The 13,523-nt window shown below is 41.1% G+C and overlaps 1 protein-coding gene across 5 annotated transcripts in view; it reads left to right on the forward strand.

The window, feature by feature from the left end:
• The window catches only part of IL1R1 (interleukin 1 receptor type 1), a 54,877-nt gene that overhangs the window by 37,702 nt on the left and 3,652 nt on the right, over nt 1–13,523 (forward strand). For 2 of the 5 annotated variants that reach the window (XM_054727852.1, XM_054727853.1), the window contains exons 3-9: nt 63–297; nt 406–595; nt 2,472–2,640; nt 4,119–4,184; nt 6,213–6,330; nt 7,608–7,759; nt 13,169–13,312. In XM_054727852.1, coding sequence (XP_054583827.1) covers nt 63–297; nt 406–595; nt 2,472–2,640; nt 4,119–4,184; nt 6,213–6,330; nt 7,608–7,759; nt 13,169–13,312 — 1,074 coding nt within the window. The other 3 variants (XM_054727855.1, XM_054727856.1, XM_054727854.1) reach the window with 3 other exon arrangements.

Consider the following 13,523-nt stretch of genomic DNA (forward strand, 5'->3'; position numbering starts at 1 on the left):
TTATATTAAGAAACATTGACAGATTTCCTATAGAATTTGCTTTTCCTTTCTCCCTTTTAAAGGTCAATGTGAGGAACGTAAAGGACAAATGATTTTAATTTCTTCTGCATATGAAATTGGTGTTCGTACATGTCCTCTTAACCCAAATGAAAACAAAGGCACTATAAATTGGTATAAAAATGACAGCAACACAGCTATACCTATGGAAAGAGGCTCCAGGATTCATCAATACAGAGATAAGCTTTGGTTTGTTCCAGCTAAGGTCGAGGACTCAGGACATTACTATTGCACAGTGAGGTAAGGAAGCAGTTACCGTGTTTCAGACATGTGTGCTGTGCACCTACAGTAGTTAAGACAGAAATGTCCTTTAATAATGATTGATTCACCTATTTTGATTTATTTTAGAAATTCAACTTACTGCCTCAAGATAGAACTAATTGCAAAGTTTGTACAACATGAACCTGACCTGTGTTACAGTGCACAAACCATGTACATACAGAAACTAATTATTGCAGGAAATGGACAACTTGTGTGTCCTTATTTGGATTATTTTAAGGATGAAAACAATGAGTTACCCAAAATAGAGTGGGATAAGGTAATGTCTTAACATATATATATATATTATTATTACTTCTTAAATCTTTATTGTTGAAAGTATTACATAGGTCCTCTTTTTCCCCCATTAACCTCTTCCAGCCCGCTCCTGTTCCCCTTGCCCCAGGCCCTCACCACCCCATTGTCTGTGTCCGTGGGATATGCATGCAAGTTCATTGCTTGATCTCTTCCCACCCACTGTCCCTGCCTTCTCTCTGAGGTCCAATAGTTTGTTCATGCTTCTATGTCTCAGGTAATGTTATATTAAATATAGTATTTTATTTTTCCAACAAATAAAAGTTTTCTTTCACAGACAATATGTTGAATCTGCAAAGTACACTTTCATTTGGCATATCATTTACTTTTGAGTAGTGAAACTTAATAGGACATTTTTAAAAAGTTGTAAGACTACATATGTTTAATTTGCAGCTTTACTAAAAGCGTACTTTTTGTTATTTTTCTTAAGAAGATACAGTTGAAGAAGAGTATAGTAAGAATAAAAGAAGTTTAAAGATAAGGCAGTATAAATTTAGGGTTTTTAAGAGGTAACTATTTGTTTTTAAAAAAGTATTCCTTTTTTTGTTTATTTGTTAATCCTCACCCAAGGATAAATTTTAAAAATATATATTTTTATTGATTTCAGAGAGGAAGGGAGAGGAAGAGAGAGATAGAAACATCAATGACGAGAGAGAAACATTGATCGGCTTCCTCCTGCACGCCCCACATTGGGGATCAGGCCTGCGTCCCGGGCCTGTGCCCTGACCAGGAATTGAACGGTGACCTCCTGGTTCACAGGTTGACGTTCAACCACTGAGTCACGCTGGCTGGGCACCCAAGGATATTTTTTCTATAGATTTTTATAGAGAGTGGAAGGGAGGGTGGGTGAGAGAGATAAACATCAATATGAGAAAGACACATCCATTGTTGCCTTCCGCACATGCCTCAGCTGGGGCCAAGGATTGAACCTGCAACCCAGGCACATGTCCTTGACTGGGAATCAAACCTGCAGCTCTTTGGTACATGGGCTGGTGCTCTAACCACTGAGTGACACAGGCCAGGGCACAAAATTTATTCTTTTGTGTTTTATTAAAATATCAAGTGGTCCTTAAATAACTTCATAGTTTCTTTCTTTTATTTTAATCCTCACCTGAGGATATGTTTTTATTGATTTGAGAGAGAAACATTAATAGGTTGCCTCCTGTACACACCCCAGTTGGGATTCCAACCCACAACCCGGGGATGAGCCCTGATGGAGGATTGAACCGCTGCCTTTTGGTGTTCGGGAGGAGGCTCCAAACCACTGCACCACCGCGCCCAGTGCCGCAGTTCTGTAACTGCCTGAGAAGAGACTGCCTAGCACTCCACGGGCACATCAGTTTGCTACCTTAGATCTCCCTGGGCTGCTGGGGCTTTGGGGAACATTCTGTGCGGGGTAAGAGACACAAAATCAATAATATCTGGAAGAAAGGAAGCACAGCTTACAAACTATAGTGTGAGCATTCTTTCCTCCAATGTGTTTTTCTTTATTTCCAAATAAATTTGTTTTCAAAGTGCAAGGCTCATAGGTGTGTTTACTATCCTAGGAGTATGATTATGACTTTTGCCACAAAAATCACAACATTAAAACTTGTTATGCAAGGAATCTCTCTCTCTCTCTCTCTCTCTCTCTCTCTCTCTCTCGTATATATATATATGTATATATATGTGCGTGTATAAATATATGTATATGTATATGTATAAATATACATAAAATATGATATACATATTACATATGTATAAACCATTTGCTGATATGGAAAAATGGAATTTTTCCTCCTGGCAGACTGGAGAAAGTTATTAATTGGTTTTCAATACTCCCTTCCTGTTGCTCTATCTAGGACTGCAAACCTCTGCTTCTTGACAATGTAAACTTCATTGGAGAATCAAATAAACTCATCATCATGAATGTGACTGAAGCGCATAAAGGCAACTACACTTGCCGTGCATCCTACGTGCTCTTGGGAAAGCGGTATCGCATCACGCGGATGATCGAGCTTTTAACTCTTGGTGAGTCACAGCTCTAGCCTAAGACTTCCCATCCGGGAAGGCCCAGGGATCCGGATTCTACTAGCACCTGCATGTCCATGGAGGAGCTCGCGCCACGAGAAGCTGGATGACTTGCCAGAGTCACATGGTTTTAACGTTTGTTGCTAAATACCATGTGAATGGCTTCCCTCCTGCTTCAGACCAAGTGCTGTTTAAACGATATGAGCCGCATTTCCAACTGAGCGAGCAGGCTCGTTCTTTGGGGTGGCTGAGGATGGTTCTTTCTGAGAGCTCCATAAATCGTATATGATAATTATTCTTATTAATTACCTGAGCTTTCAATTTTCTATTGTTTCATATTAAAAACTATTTTACAACAAAATACACTCTTAAAAATTACCTGGGGCAGGGAAGAGTGCGCAAGCGTTCTGTAAGCATCCGATTTTGTAAGCTTTCAGTAACACACAGAGACGCTCACTCGCGGGGTTTGAATGTTAAAGGGGTCTCTACTGATAATCACGCTGGGAAACAGGCATGAGAGGGGGTGTCGCAGGGCAGGGACCCAGGACCGGACCGCCTGACATACCGCTGAGCTTTCTTAATTCCATCATACTTTATTTCTTCAAAATTTATTATTTTGTTGAATCAGAATTAATTCCTACTAGTATCAGTGAATCATAATTTTCAGCAGTCACAGCCATCTTGAGCTTTGAGCAGCCTCTCTCTGGTCATTGTGTAGCTCTGGTTTGTTTTTCTTGACTTGTAGCAACCAGACCAGCAGACAGAGTCTTCATCTCCTTTTCTGATCCCTGTGTAGACATAACGTACTTCATCAGGGTGAGGTCATTTTTAAATCTTCTTCTAAAGGGAGATTCAAAATGATTTATGGAGCATCTACTACGTGCCAGGCACTGTTCTAGGTGTACACTGTATTAGCAAACTAAAGAGACAGTATCCTGCCTTATGGAGCTGACATTTAAGTTCACAGTTTCTCAGGCTTGGCCACAGGTTATCCCTTGAAGCCAATCTTTTTGTAAATAACAGATTGATTTCTGGAGCTACTTAATATTTTTATCCTGTTTTAATAAACTATGCCAAATTGCTTGACATTCTACTCTTGGGTCATTAGTGCAGGTCCCGTGTCTAAGCAGGTCCAGCATCGAAGGCCCTCTGCGGAGAGATGCTCCACCAGGGCCGCACCACGCCCTCCTCGGCCGGGCTGGCTCTAGGAGAGCCTCTGTCTGCGGCCGGGCCTGTGCTGCGTGCCGTTCTGTGTAGCCCAAGCTGCTGGGCTCAGGGGGCGCAGGCTTTGGAGCGGGTTGTCGTGATTTGGCTGTGGCCTCTTTCACTTCTTACCTCTGTCTCCTGCCATAAATGCGTCCGGCATTTGAGGGAATATCTGCCAGGTGCCGTGTACAGTTTGGTGTACTTGCCAGGTGTTGTTATCATTTGAGACTCTGATCTGCGCGAGACTGAGAGCCTGTGGGTGTTTATTTCAGAGGAGGAGAGGCCCCAGAGCCCTCAGATTGTGAGTCCGGTGAACGAGACGACGGAAGTGGTCCCGGGTAAGTAGCCTCCAATCAGGACAGGCTGCATTATTTATTCTGAATTCAAGATTAAGATAAATTGTACCTTTACTACACAGAGCCTAAGCTGTTTACTGGACATGTCTGTAATTAGAGAGAAAGTGGCATAGGTTGTAATACTAAATGTTCCTTTGGATTTCTTGCCTCTTATGGTACAAATCGAACCACATCTGGTTTGGCTATGCTTGCTTTCCTGTGGAGACTCATCACGAGAACCCAGCCCAAGGCCAATCTCAGCGGGCCGAGGGTGAGAGTGTGCCTTCCGGCGCAGTGTCTCTGACACCAGCGTAAGCCTTTAGGCAGGGGAGCTGGACTGCAGGCAAAAGGATGTTGTTCTAGAAAAACACTTTCACAAGTCAGTTAACTTGTACATTGTTTATTTCAAGAATAAAGAAATCTTATAAGCATCCAGCCCAGCCCTGTGCAGTGCAATAGCCACTAGCCACATGTAGTTATGCATATGTGAATTTAAATAAAGTAAATTAATTTAGTTCAATTGAATATTAGTTTCTCAGTCAAGTGCTTAATAGCCACATGTGACCAGTGACTTCAGGATTAACACAAATAGAGCACATTTTCACCATCACTGGACATTCCATTAGAAACCGCTGGTCTAAGTGTAAAGACAGGTTTTGGTACCAGAGAATCAAAAATCAAGTTAGTGTAGAGAATTCTCTTCTGTAATAGTAACTGCAAGAAGACAAGGATTAGAAGGTAAGAGTTGGGACCTATGGATTCTGTTAATTTGTTATTCATGATGTATGGTAATATAAAGAAATTCTTAGCTATAAACTAACAAGCATGTATAACTCAAAATTATATATGGGCCCATAGAATCGAAAGCAGTGTTACCCAGTCTTTTCTTCATTACTGTGCCCCTTTGGGAGCCTAAAAAGGCATTTCCCTCCAGCCCTGCTCCTTTCTCAGAACGTAGCATCACAGATGTTGTCTGTCGATGTACTATGGCACTTTGAGGGCCACAAACCCTTGCAGCTAAGCCTTTCTTGGCCCCTTAAACCAATAAAACAATTGAAGTATTATATGCCCCAAATAAAATGTACATGGATATTTTCCTGATTTGGTGGTAGAGGAGGATTTTAGAAAAAAATAGTGAAAACAGATAAACAGTTATAAATTTGACCAAACAAAAAATAAAAATATCTTTACCAAAGGATTTCCATAAACAAAAATGAGATGAAAGCAAGCAACACTGAGGGCTTTTGGAGTAGTTCCATGTGTGATAGAGATACTGTAATAATGCCAGTAAGTAACCGGCAGTAGGGATAACCAGCAGTTCTTAAAGGCAAATGAACACTAAGCTTATAAAAGACATGTCAGTTCGCCATTAATTCAAGAAATACAGTCGAAAATGTGAATGGAATGTTTTTCCCCTCTGAGTCGGCACTGACTAGGGGGGAGCCTGGGTGGATGCACGGCACTCCCTGCTGGGCGAGTGGGAAGTGCAGTCTTGTGTGGGCAAGAGGGGCTGGCTTTTAACAGTATCTCCTTTAACTGGATTCTGCTTCTGGATTTTTACTCAGAGTGTAAAAAATGTACAATGTTTCAGAAAATGTACAATATTGATGTACAAGAATGCTCATTGGAACAGTAATCATAATAATGAAAAATTAGGAACTGATTGTGTTTAGCACTAGGGAAATGATTATCATAGTCTGTCTGATTGCGCAATGCTGAGCCAGCTACAAAGGAGCCTATTTTGGAAGGCTAATCGTGTGAGCCAACATTCCCAACACAATAATAATTACAAATAGTAGATAATAACACCCCATTTAAGTAATCGCATGTGTACACAGAGAAGATAAGGAATGAGATACATAATGTTATTAATAGTGGTTATCTCTAGGTGGTAAGTGTAAGGGTGATTTTTCTTTTTCTTTGTGCTTTCCTATAATTTAAAATTCGTATCCAATAGCCATTTGTTAATATAGATAAATGGATCACATAAAAATTAATTAATGCTAGGCTTTAAAATACACTGCTTCGCAGGATCCCAGATACAGCTGGTGTGCAATGTCACTGGCCCTGACACTAACTTTGTCTACTGGAAGTGGAACGGGTCGCTAATTGATGACGACGACCCAGTGCTGGAGGAAGACTACATACTGTAAGTATGCTGAGCACCAATCGCAGCAGAGATGTTTTGGTGTTAAATTGCACGTCATACTTTATACAGTCTTGATGGTTTAACCTAATAGCAAAAGTTACTTGGCAGTTGATTGGCCCTTTGCCACCCATATTGAGCTTTGTTAAGCTAAACAGGATTTACAAGAGCTTGTACATCTACACTAATAAAAGAGAAAGATGCAAATTGACCATACCTCCGTGACACCCACCAGCCAATCAGGACTGAGTATGCAAATTATCCCAAACAAAGATGGCGGGTTAATTTGCATAGGCAGGCGCCAAGCGACCTGGGTCCCGGGAATGGGCGTCAAGCCCAGAGCCTCCCAGGACCATTGCTGACCCTGGGAGGCAAGGGCGGCCTCACCAAGCCACGTTCGCAGGCTCCCGGGACCATCGGCGGCCATGCATCTTGACATCAGACAGCGGGGCCTGCTTGGCTGTAGCTGCAGCAACCCGTGAGTAGGCAAGTGGGCCTGCAGGCAGCACCCAGCAGGGCCTGCTTGCCCATTGCTGTGGTGTGGAGCAGGCAGGCCCTGCAGAGAGCAGAGAACCATGGGGAACGGGCCTAAGCCGTCGGTAGGACATTCCCTGAGGGCTTCCGGATTGGAGAGGGTGCAGGTAGGTCGGGTTGAGGGACTCCCCCATGCACAAATTTCGTGCACCAGGCCTCTAGTTTAAGATAAAAATGCATGTCATCGTGGTGCAAATTCAGGACCACTTGGAAGACTTTCCATTAACTTAGTTACATATGTTGCAACATTCTGGTGAAGCAATCTTCATGTTATTCCACTTTTTATTAAATAATCTAAAAAGGACGCATAAAATGGGGCCAAGAATCATGCCCTCCACTTCTCAAGTCCCCAGGGGCTCCTTAATCTGTGTAGGGATAAACTCCTGACTCCTTAGCATCACCTTCAAACCCTTTGCCATCTGCCTGCTCTACTCTTGTTCCATATATTTTTTTCTGTGCTACATGGAGACAAAAATGCATATGTTCATATTTTTCTTCTTGGAAGCTGGTGATTTTTATTCAGTTTCTCTCCTACTGAGTCTTTTACCGATAATGAACTTAGATCCATAACATCTCCATCAGTGTTGCTAACAGCCTGATTGTTATACCTGTGCGTAGGCTGGTGATTGTTTCTGCCGTAATTTATGCAACAAATAAAGAGAAAAACCATGCATGTGTCTTATTTGTTGTTAATGCAGTTTACTTAAAACAACTTATTTATTTCTCTCTCTCTCTCTTTTGAACAGAGTGGAAAATCCTTCATCCAAAAAAACGAATACAGTCATCGTAACGCTTACTATTTCAAAAGTGAAAAGTAAATTTTATCTATATCCATTTACCTGTGTAGCCAGGAATAAATATGGTGTAAATTCAGCATATATCCAATTAATACACCCAGGTAAACAATAAAACTGTTTATTGGAAATGTGCTTTTATGTTACCATGGTAGGATTCTGTGACCTTGAGGTTTGCAATGCTATTCCCTCTGCCCAGAATGCTCTGGGATTCCTGTTAACCTGGATAACATCTTCCCTTTTTTACTTCTCGGCTGAACTGTTTCTTCTATACTGTTCTCTGCCAAAACAGATGAGGTGAGGGCACTAGCACTCTAGGTCCCCACCCACCACAGTAGTTGTCATACTTAGTTTTCTTTACTTGGCTGCAAATTCTGTGGTGCTGCAGACCATTTATCTTCCTAACTATTGTATTTCCAGAACTAGTAGCAACTTAAATCTGGTCTTGGTAGGTATCTAATGAATATTTTTAGGTGAATGATGGATGTGCAGGGAAAGTTTAAAGGTTTTTTAAAAAAATATATATATTTTTTATTGATTTCAGAGAGGAAGAGAGAGATAGAAACATCAATGATGAGAGAGAATCATTGATCGGCTGCATCCTGCACACCTTGCTACTGGGGATCGAGCCCACAGCCCCGGGCATGTGCCCTTGACCCGAATCAAACCCAGACCCTCAGTCCGCAGGCCAATGCTCTATCCACTGAGCCAAAACAGCTGACTGTGGGGGAAGTTTAAATATCCACTTTCCAGAGAGAGTGTCAGAAGTTATTGATTTTCATGAGTTGTATAATCTTAAGACACAGTATTGAGAGTATTTGTGAAATATTTTAAGATTATCTGTAGTTAAAATAAGGTATTTATGAATGTGTACTTGGAAGAAAATCTGAACAGACAAACTATTAGACTTAATAAATGAATTTAGCAAGATAACTAGTCTCTATATATGTAGTATTTCTATGTATGTCTATAAATACCAACAACAAACCAATAGAATTAAATTTAAAAGGTATCATTTACAGTAGCATAAAAATTATCGAAGACATAGGAATAAGCTAGCAAAAGCTGTTCAAGACCTCTGTAATATAAACTAAAAAACAATAATATTATTGAGTAAATTGGAGAAGACCTCAATAGATGGAGGGATATACAATGTTCATGGATTGAGAGACTCAATATTATAAAGATATTAGTTGTCCTCAAGTGAATTTATAGATTAAAAACCATCCCACTCAAAATCTCAGCACTCTCTGTGCAAGTATGGGTACGTGTATGTATGTGTGTGTGTGTGTGTGTGTGTGTGTGTGTGTGTGTATGCTGTGTGTGTGTGTGTGTGTTGTGGGCAGGCTTATTCTAAAAGTCATATGGAAATTTAAAGAGTCAAGAACAGTCAAGATGGTCTTAAATAAAAATGATAAGTTTATAAGATTTATACTATAGATACCACGATCTTGTATGAAGTTACAGTTGTGAAGATTGTAAATATAAACTATCAATTGAACCAGTTGGCTATTGGTCTAGAAAATGGTATATCTTGATTTCTACTTTATACCCAAATCAATTGCAGATGGGCCAAAGACCTATATTGAAAAAGTAAAATAAGAGAGCTTTTAGGTTCTCTTTTCTTTTTAAAGAATATGTTTTTGTTGTTGTTGTTTTTTGGTTTTTTTTGGATTTTTTTAGAGAGAGAGGAAGGAAAAGGGAGAGTGAGATAGAAGCAACAATGAGAGAGAACACTGATTGGCTGCTTCCTGTATGCACCCCTCACCAAGGCTGCAACCTAGGCATGTGCCCTGACCAGGAATTGAACTGATGGCCTCTTGGTGCATGAATTGATGCTCAACCACTGAGCCCATTGTCTGGGCAGGTTCTCTTTCTTGATGCCTACATACCCCTGACGTTTATTTTTTATTTTATTTTTAAAAAACCTTTATTGTTGAGAATATTACAGATACCCCCTTTTCTCCCCATTGCCCCCTTCCAGCCAGCTCCCACCCCACTCCAGGCCTTCACCACCCTTTTTTCTGTGTCCATAGGTAATGCATACATGCACATAAGATCTTTGGTTAATCTCTTTCTGTCCCCCTTCCCTCTGAGATTCATTCATCAATCTATTCCATGTTTCCATGCCTCTGGTTCTATTTTATTCATCAGTCTATTTTGTTGATTAGATTCCTTGTTCATGTACTTTGACTTTTAGATTTAATTATTGATACATATGTATTTATTGCCATTTTATTGTTCATATTTTTCTTCTTCTTTCCTCCTCCTTTTCCTCTTCTTAAAGAATGCCCTTCAGCATTTCATATACTGGTTTGGTGGTGATGAACTCCTTTAGCTTTTTCTTGTCTCTGAAGGTCTTTATCTGATCCTCAATTCTAAATGATAGCTTTTCTGGGTAGAGTAATCTTGGTTGTAGGTCCTTACTATTCATCTCTTTGAATATATCTTGCCACTCCCTTCTGGCCTGCAGAGTTTCTGTTGAGAAATTAGCTGATAGTCATATGGGCGCTCCTTTGTAGGTAACTAACTGCTTTTCTCTTGCTGCTTTAAGATTTTCTCTTTGTCTTTAACCCTTGGTATTTTAATTATGATGTGTCTTGGTGTGGGCCTCTTTGGGATCCTCTTTTTTGGGACTCTCTGTGATTCTTGGACTTACAAGTCTGTTTCTTTCACGAGGTAGGGAAGTTTTCTGTCATTATTCCTTCAAATAGGTTTTCAATATCTTTGTCTCTCTCTTCTCTCTCTGACACTCCCATAATGTGGATGGTGATACTCTTGAAGTTCTCCCAGAGGCACCTTACACTATCTTCATATTTTTTGGATTCTTTTTTCTTTTTGCTGTTCAGATTGGGTGTTTTTTGCCTCCTCATATTCCAAATCGTTGATTAGATTATCAGAATCATCTAATCTACTGTTGAATCCCTGTAAATTATTCTTTATTTTAGTTAGTGTATGCTTAATTTCTTTTTTTAATGTTAAAATATTTATTTATAAAAAAATACAATGGGATAAGTTTATGCTGAGAAATTCAGCAATAAATACAGCTGAAACCAGAGCACGTCTACACCAATACACTGGCACAATAGGAAGAGCACATGCACCCCCCAGACCCACGTGTCTGCCAGCCCACTGTACACACTCCTGGAGAAACACCACTTAGAAAAAGTCTCCTTCGCTCAGGTGAGAGAATGAGGACACATATCATCACCAGTGCACTCAGATCATTAGTAAGCAATACTGTAGAAACATTCATCTGTGAACGTCTAAAATGCTGCATCTTCAGTTTAGTTGGTGGACACCACCTTTAGTTTAATTTCTGACTGGTCCTTTTTCATATCTTTGATGTTCTCACTAAGGTTCTTAAAAGTCTCACTACGTTCCTTGAATCTATCATTAAGATCCTTGATCAACATTATAACCATTGTTTTGAACTCTGTATTTAGTAGTTTGCATGCTTTCATTTCATTTACTTCTTTTTCTGGAGATTTCTTCTGTTCTTTCATTTGTGACCTGTTTCTTTGTCTGCATTTTGACTGCTCCCTTGTGTTTGTTTCTATGTAGTAGGTAGAGCTGCTATGCCTCCTGGAATTGGTAGAGTGGCCTTGTATAGTAGGTGTCTTGTAGGGCCCAGTGGCTCAGTATCCCCAGTCACCTGAGCTGGGCACTCTAGGTGCACCCCTATGTGGACTGTGTGCACAGTCTTGTTGTAGTTGAGCCTTGATTGCTGTTGGCATCACTGGAAGGAGTTGACCTCCAGGCCAATTGGCTGTAAGGACCAGCTGCAACTAAAGTGGGAGAGCTGCTATGCAGGAGACACCCCTATGAAGCAGACTTGCTTCAGTGGGGCTTTGGTGCTCACTGAGTCTGCCTCTTGAGTGTGTCACTGTGGATGTGTAGAGTTGTAATCTAGTTTGGTCTGAACCTGTCCACCGGGTGTATAGGCTAAGGGGCCTCCCAGGAGGTGCAAAGTCAGCCACTGCCTGGGGCCACTGGGCAGGAGCTACAGAGAGATCTGCAGATGGCTGCTACTTGTATTGGTCTTGGAAGTGCCCAGGCGAGGTCAAGCTGTGAAGCAAGGCAGTCTTGGGCCTCTTATTGATAGGTTTGGGGCACGCTGATGCCAGATGCTGCTTGTTTAAGAGATTTTAGGAAAGTCTGAAGCATGAGCCAGGATAGGCCATTCATATGAAAAAGCCACTGCAAACAGTTTGGGTACCACTGCAAATTGGATGGGGTGGGGTCTCAGAATCACCAGGGCAGAGCGAACAGTGTGAGCCTGGCTGATGGAAATGCAGATATGGCTGCCAGTCAGTTTTGCAATGGGGGAGGTCCCAGCATAGGAACAATGACCTCTGTGAGCCCCCATGTCTGGAAAAAAACTGCCCCTGAATTCTTGCCCTGATGCCAGACAATCCAGTTCCTCCCAGAATGTTCCAGGTTCCTTTCAAGCTGCTGCCCCAGTGCTGGAGCTCAGAGAAATCAAGTCCGAGTAAGTTCATGCTCTGGCCCATTAAGAAGAACATGTGTGTCTCCAGCTGCCTATGAGTCACTCAGCCACAATTCCCATTGGTTTTACAACCTGAAGTTACAGGGACTTCTCTTCCCAGCTCTATAACCCTGGGCTGGGGGGCTGGTGTGGGGCTGGGACCCCTTACTCCTCATGGGAGGCCTCCACAGAGATGATCTCCCTTCCGATTAAAAAACACACCACACATGGGTGTTGGACCAGCCCGTTCCATGTCTCCACCCCTCCTACCATCTCAGTGTACTTTCTTATTTACTTCTCTCATTGTAGGACTTCTAGTCAGCCAAATTTCAGGCGGTTCTGAATGATGGTTGTTCTGTATTTTAGTTGTAGTTTCAATGTTATTGTCCGAGGTGGTGAGTACCAGTGTTTACCTACATCACCATCTTGGTTCTCCTCCTGACCCCTGACATTTGTACGTCCCTTTCTCATTTCTTCTTCTCTACCTCTTCTCCTTATCTTTCCTTCACCTTCCTCCTCGCGCCCCCCCCCCCCGCCGTCCCTCCCCCCCCCCGTAATCAATCATTGGATGAATAATTAGCCAGTGAAGCCTGGAGAACATTGAAGTGTTAAACATTCTGTGTGGCATCCCTCACCCTTCTCTTTCCCCCTAGCCTTCACCTTCCCACCTGACTCTCTACCTCTAGGAACTTTTGCTGGATTTTGAATAACTTAGACTCTTTCACTATAGAGTGCTCTATCCTGTGGTCTTCGTTATTTTTCTATGAGATTGTATATTATACTACTTAGGTGGAAATTTAGTACAATGCACTGTGGTTTTTCTACGTGGTATCCATTCTAGATGTCTTTGTACATTAATACCCATTGGTAAGTGATAATGAATGGATTAATACTATCTGAGATTTGGGATTATAGGCCAGTCCCAAATATGGTTTCTCTGGGATCATCATCATGTTTAATTTGTTGTGCTCAAATTGTTAAGTCTTTTGGTTCTAATAAAAGTTTCGTCTCTTTCCTGCTGTAGTCCCCAGTTTCCAGCAGCACACGATTGGTATATTTGTCATGTTAACAGTAGTGATTACGAGCTTTGTTTTCATCTATAAAATCTTCAAGGTTGACATTGTACTTTGGTACAGGGATTCTTGCTACGATTTTCTCCCAAAAAAAGGTACAATTTTTATTTTATGCAACATTTTCTTGTTGAAGAGAGGGGATAGTTAAGAGATATAGAAGATAACTAAGAGGGTTTTTACTTAAATTTTAAAATGAAATGTAACATATATAAAAATAGTAGTTATTCTTATATATAATTATAGTTTCATAACTGAACAGACTGACATTGTTTTCCAAGTTACTGCTTTAGGCTCATAGTGGTGGGT

This window comes from Eptesicus fuscus, chromosome 16 (assembly GCF_027574615.1).
Source record: "Eptesicus fuscus isolate TK198812 chromosome 16, DD_ASM_mEF_20220401, whole genome shotgun sequence".
In the NCBI taxonomy this organism is placed as follows: Eukaryota; Metazoa; Chordata; class Mammalia; order Chiroptera; family Vespertilionidae; genus Eptesicus; species Eptesicus fuscus.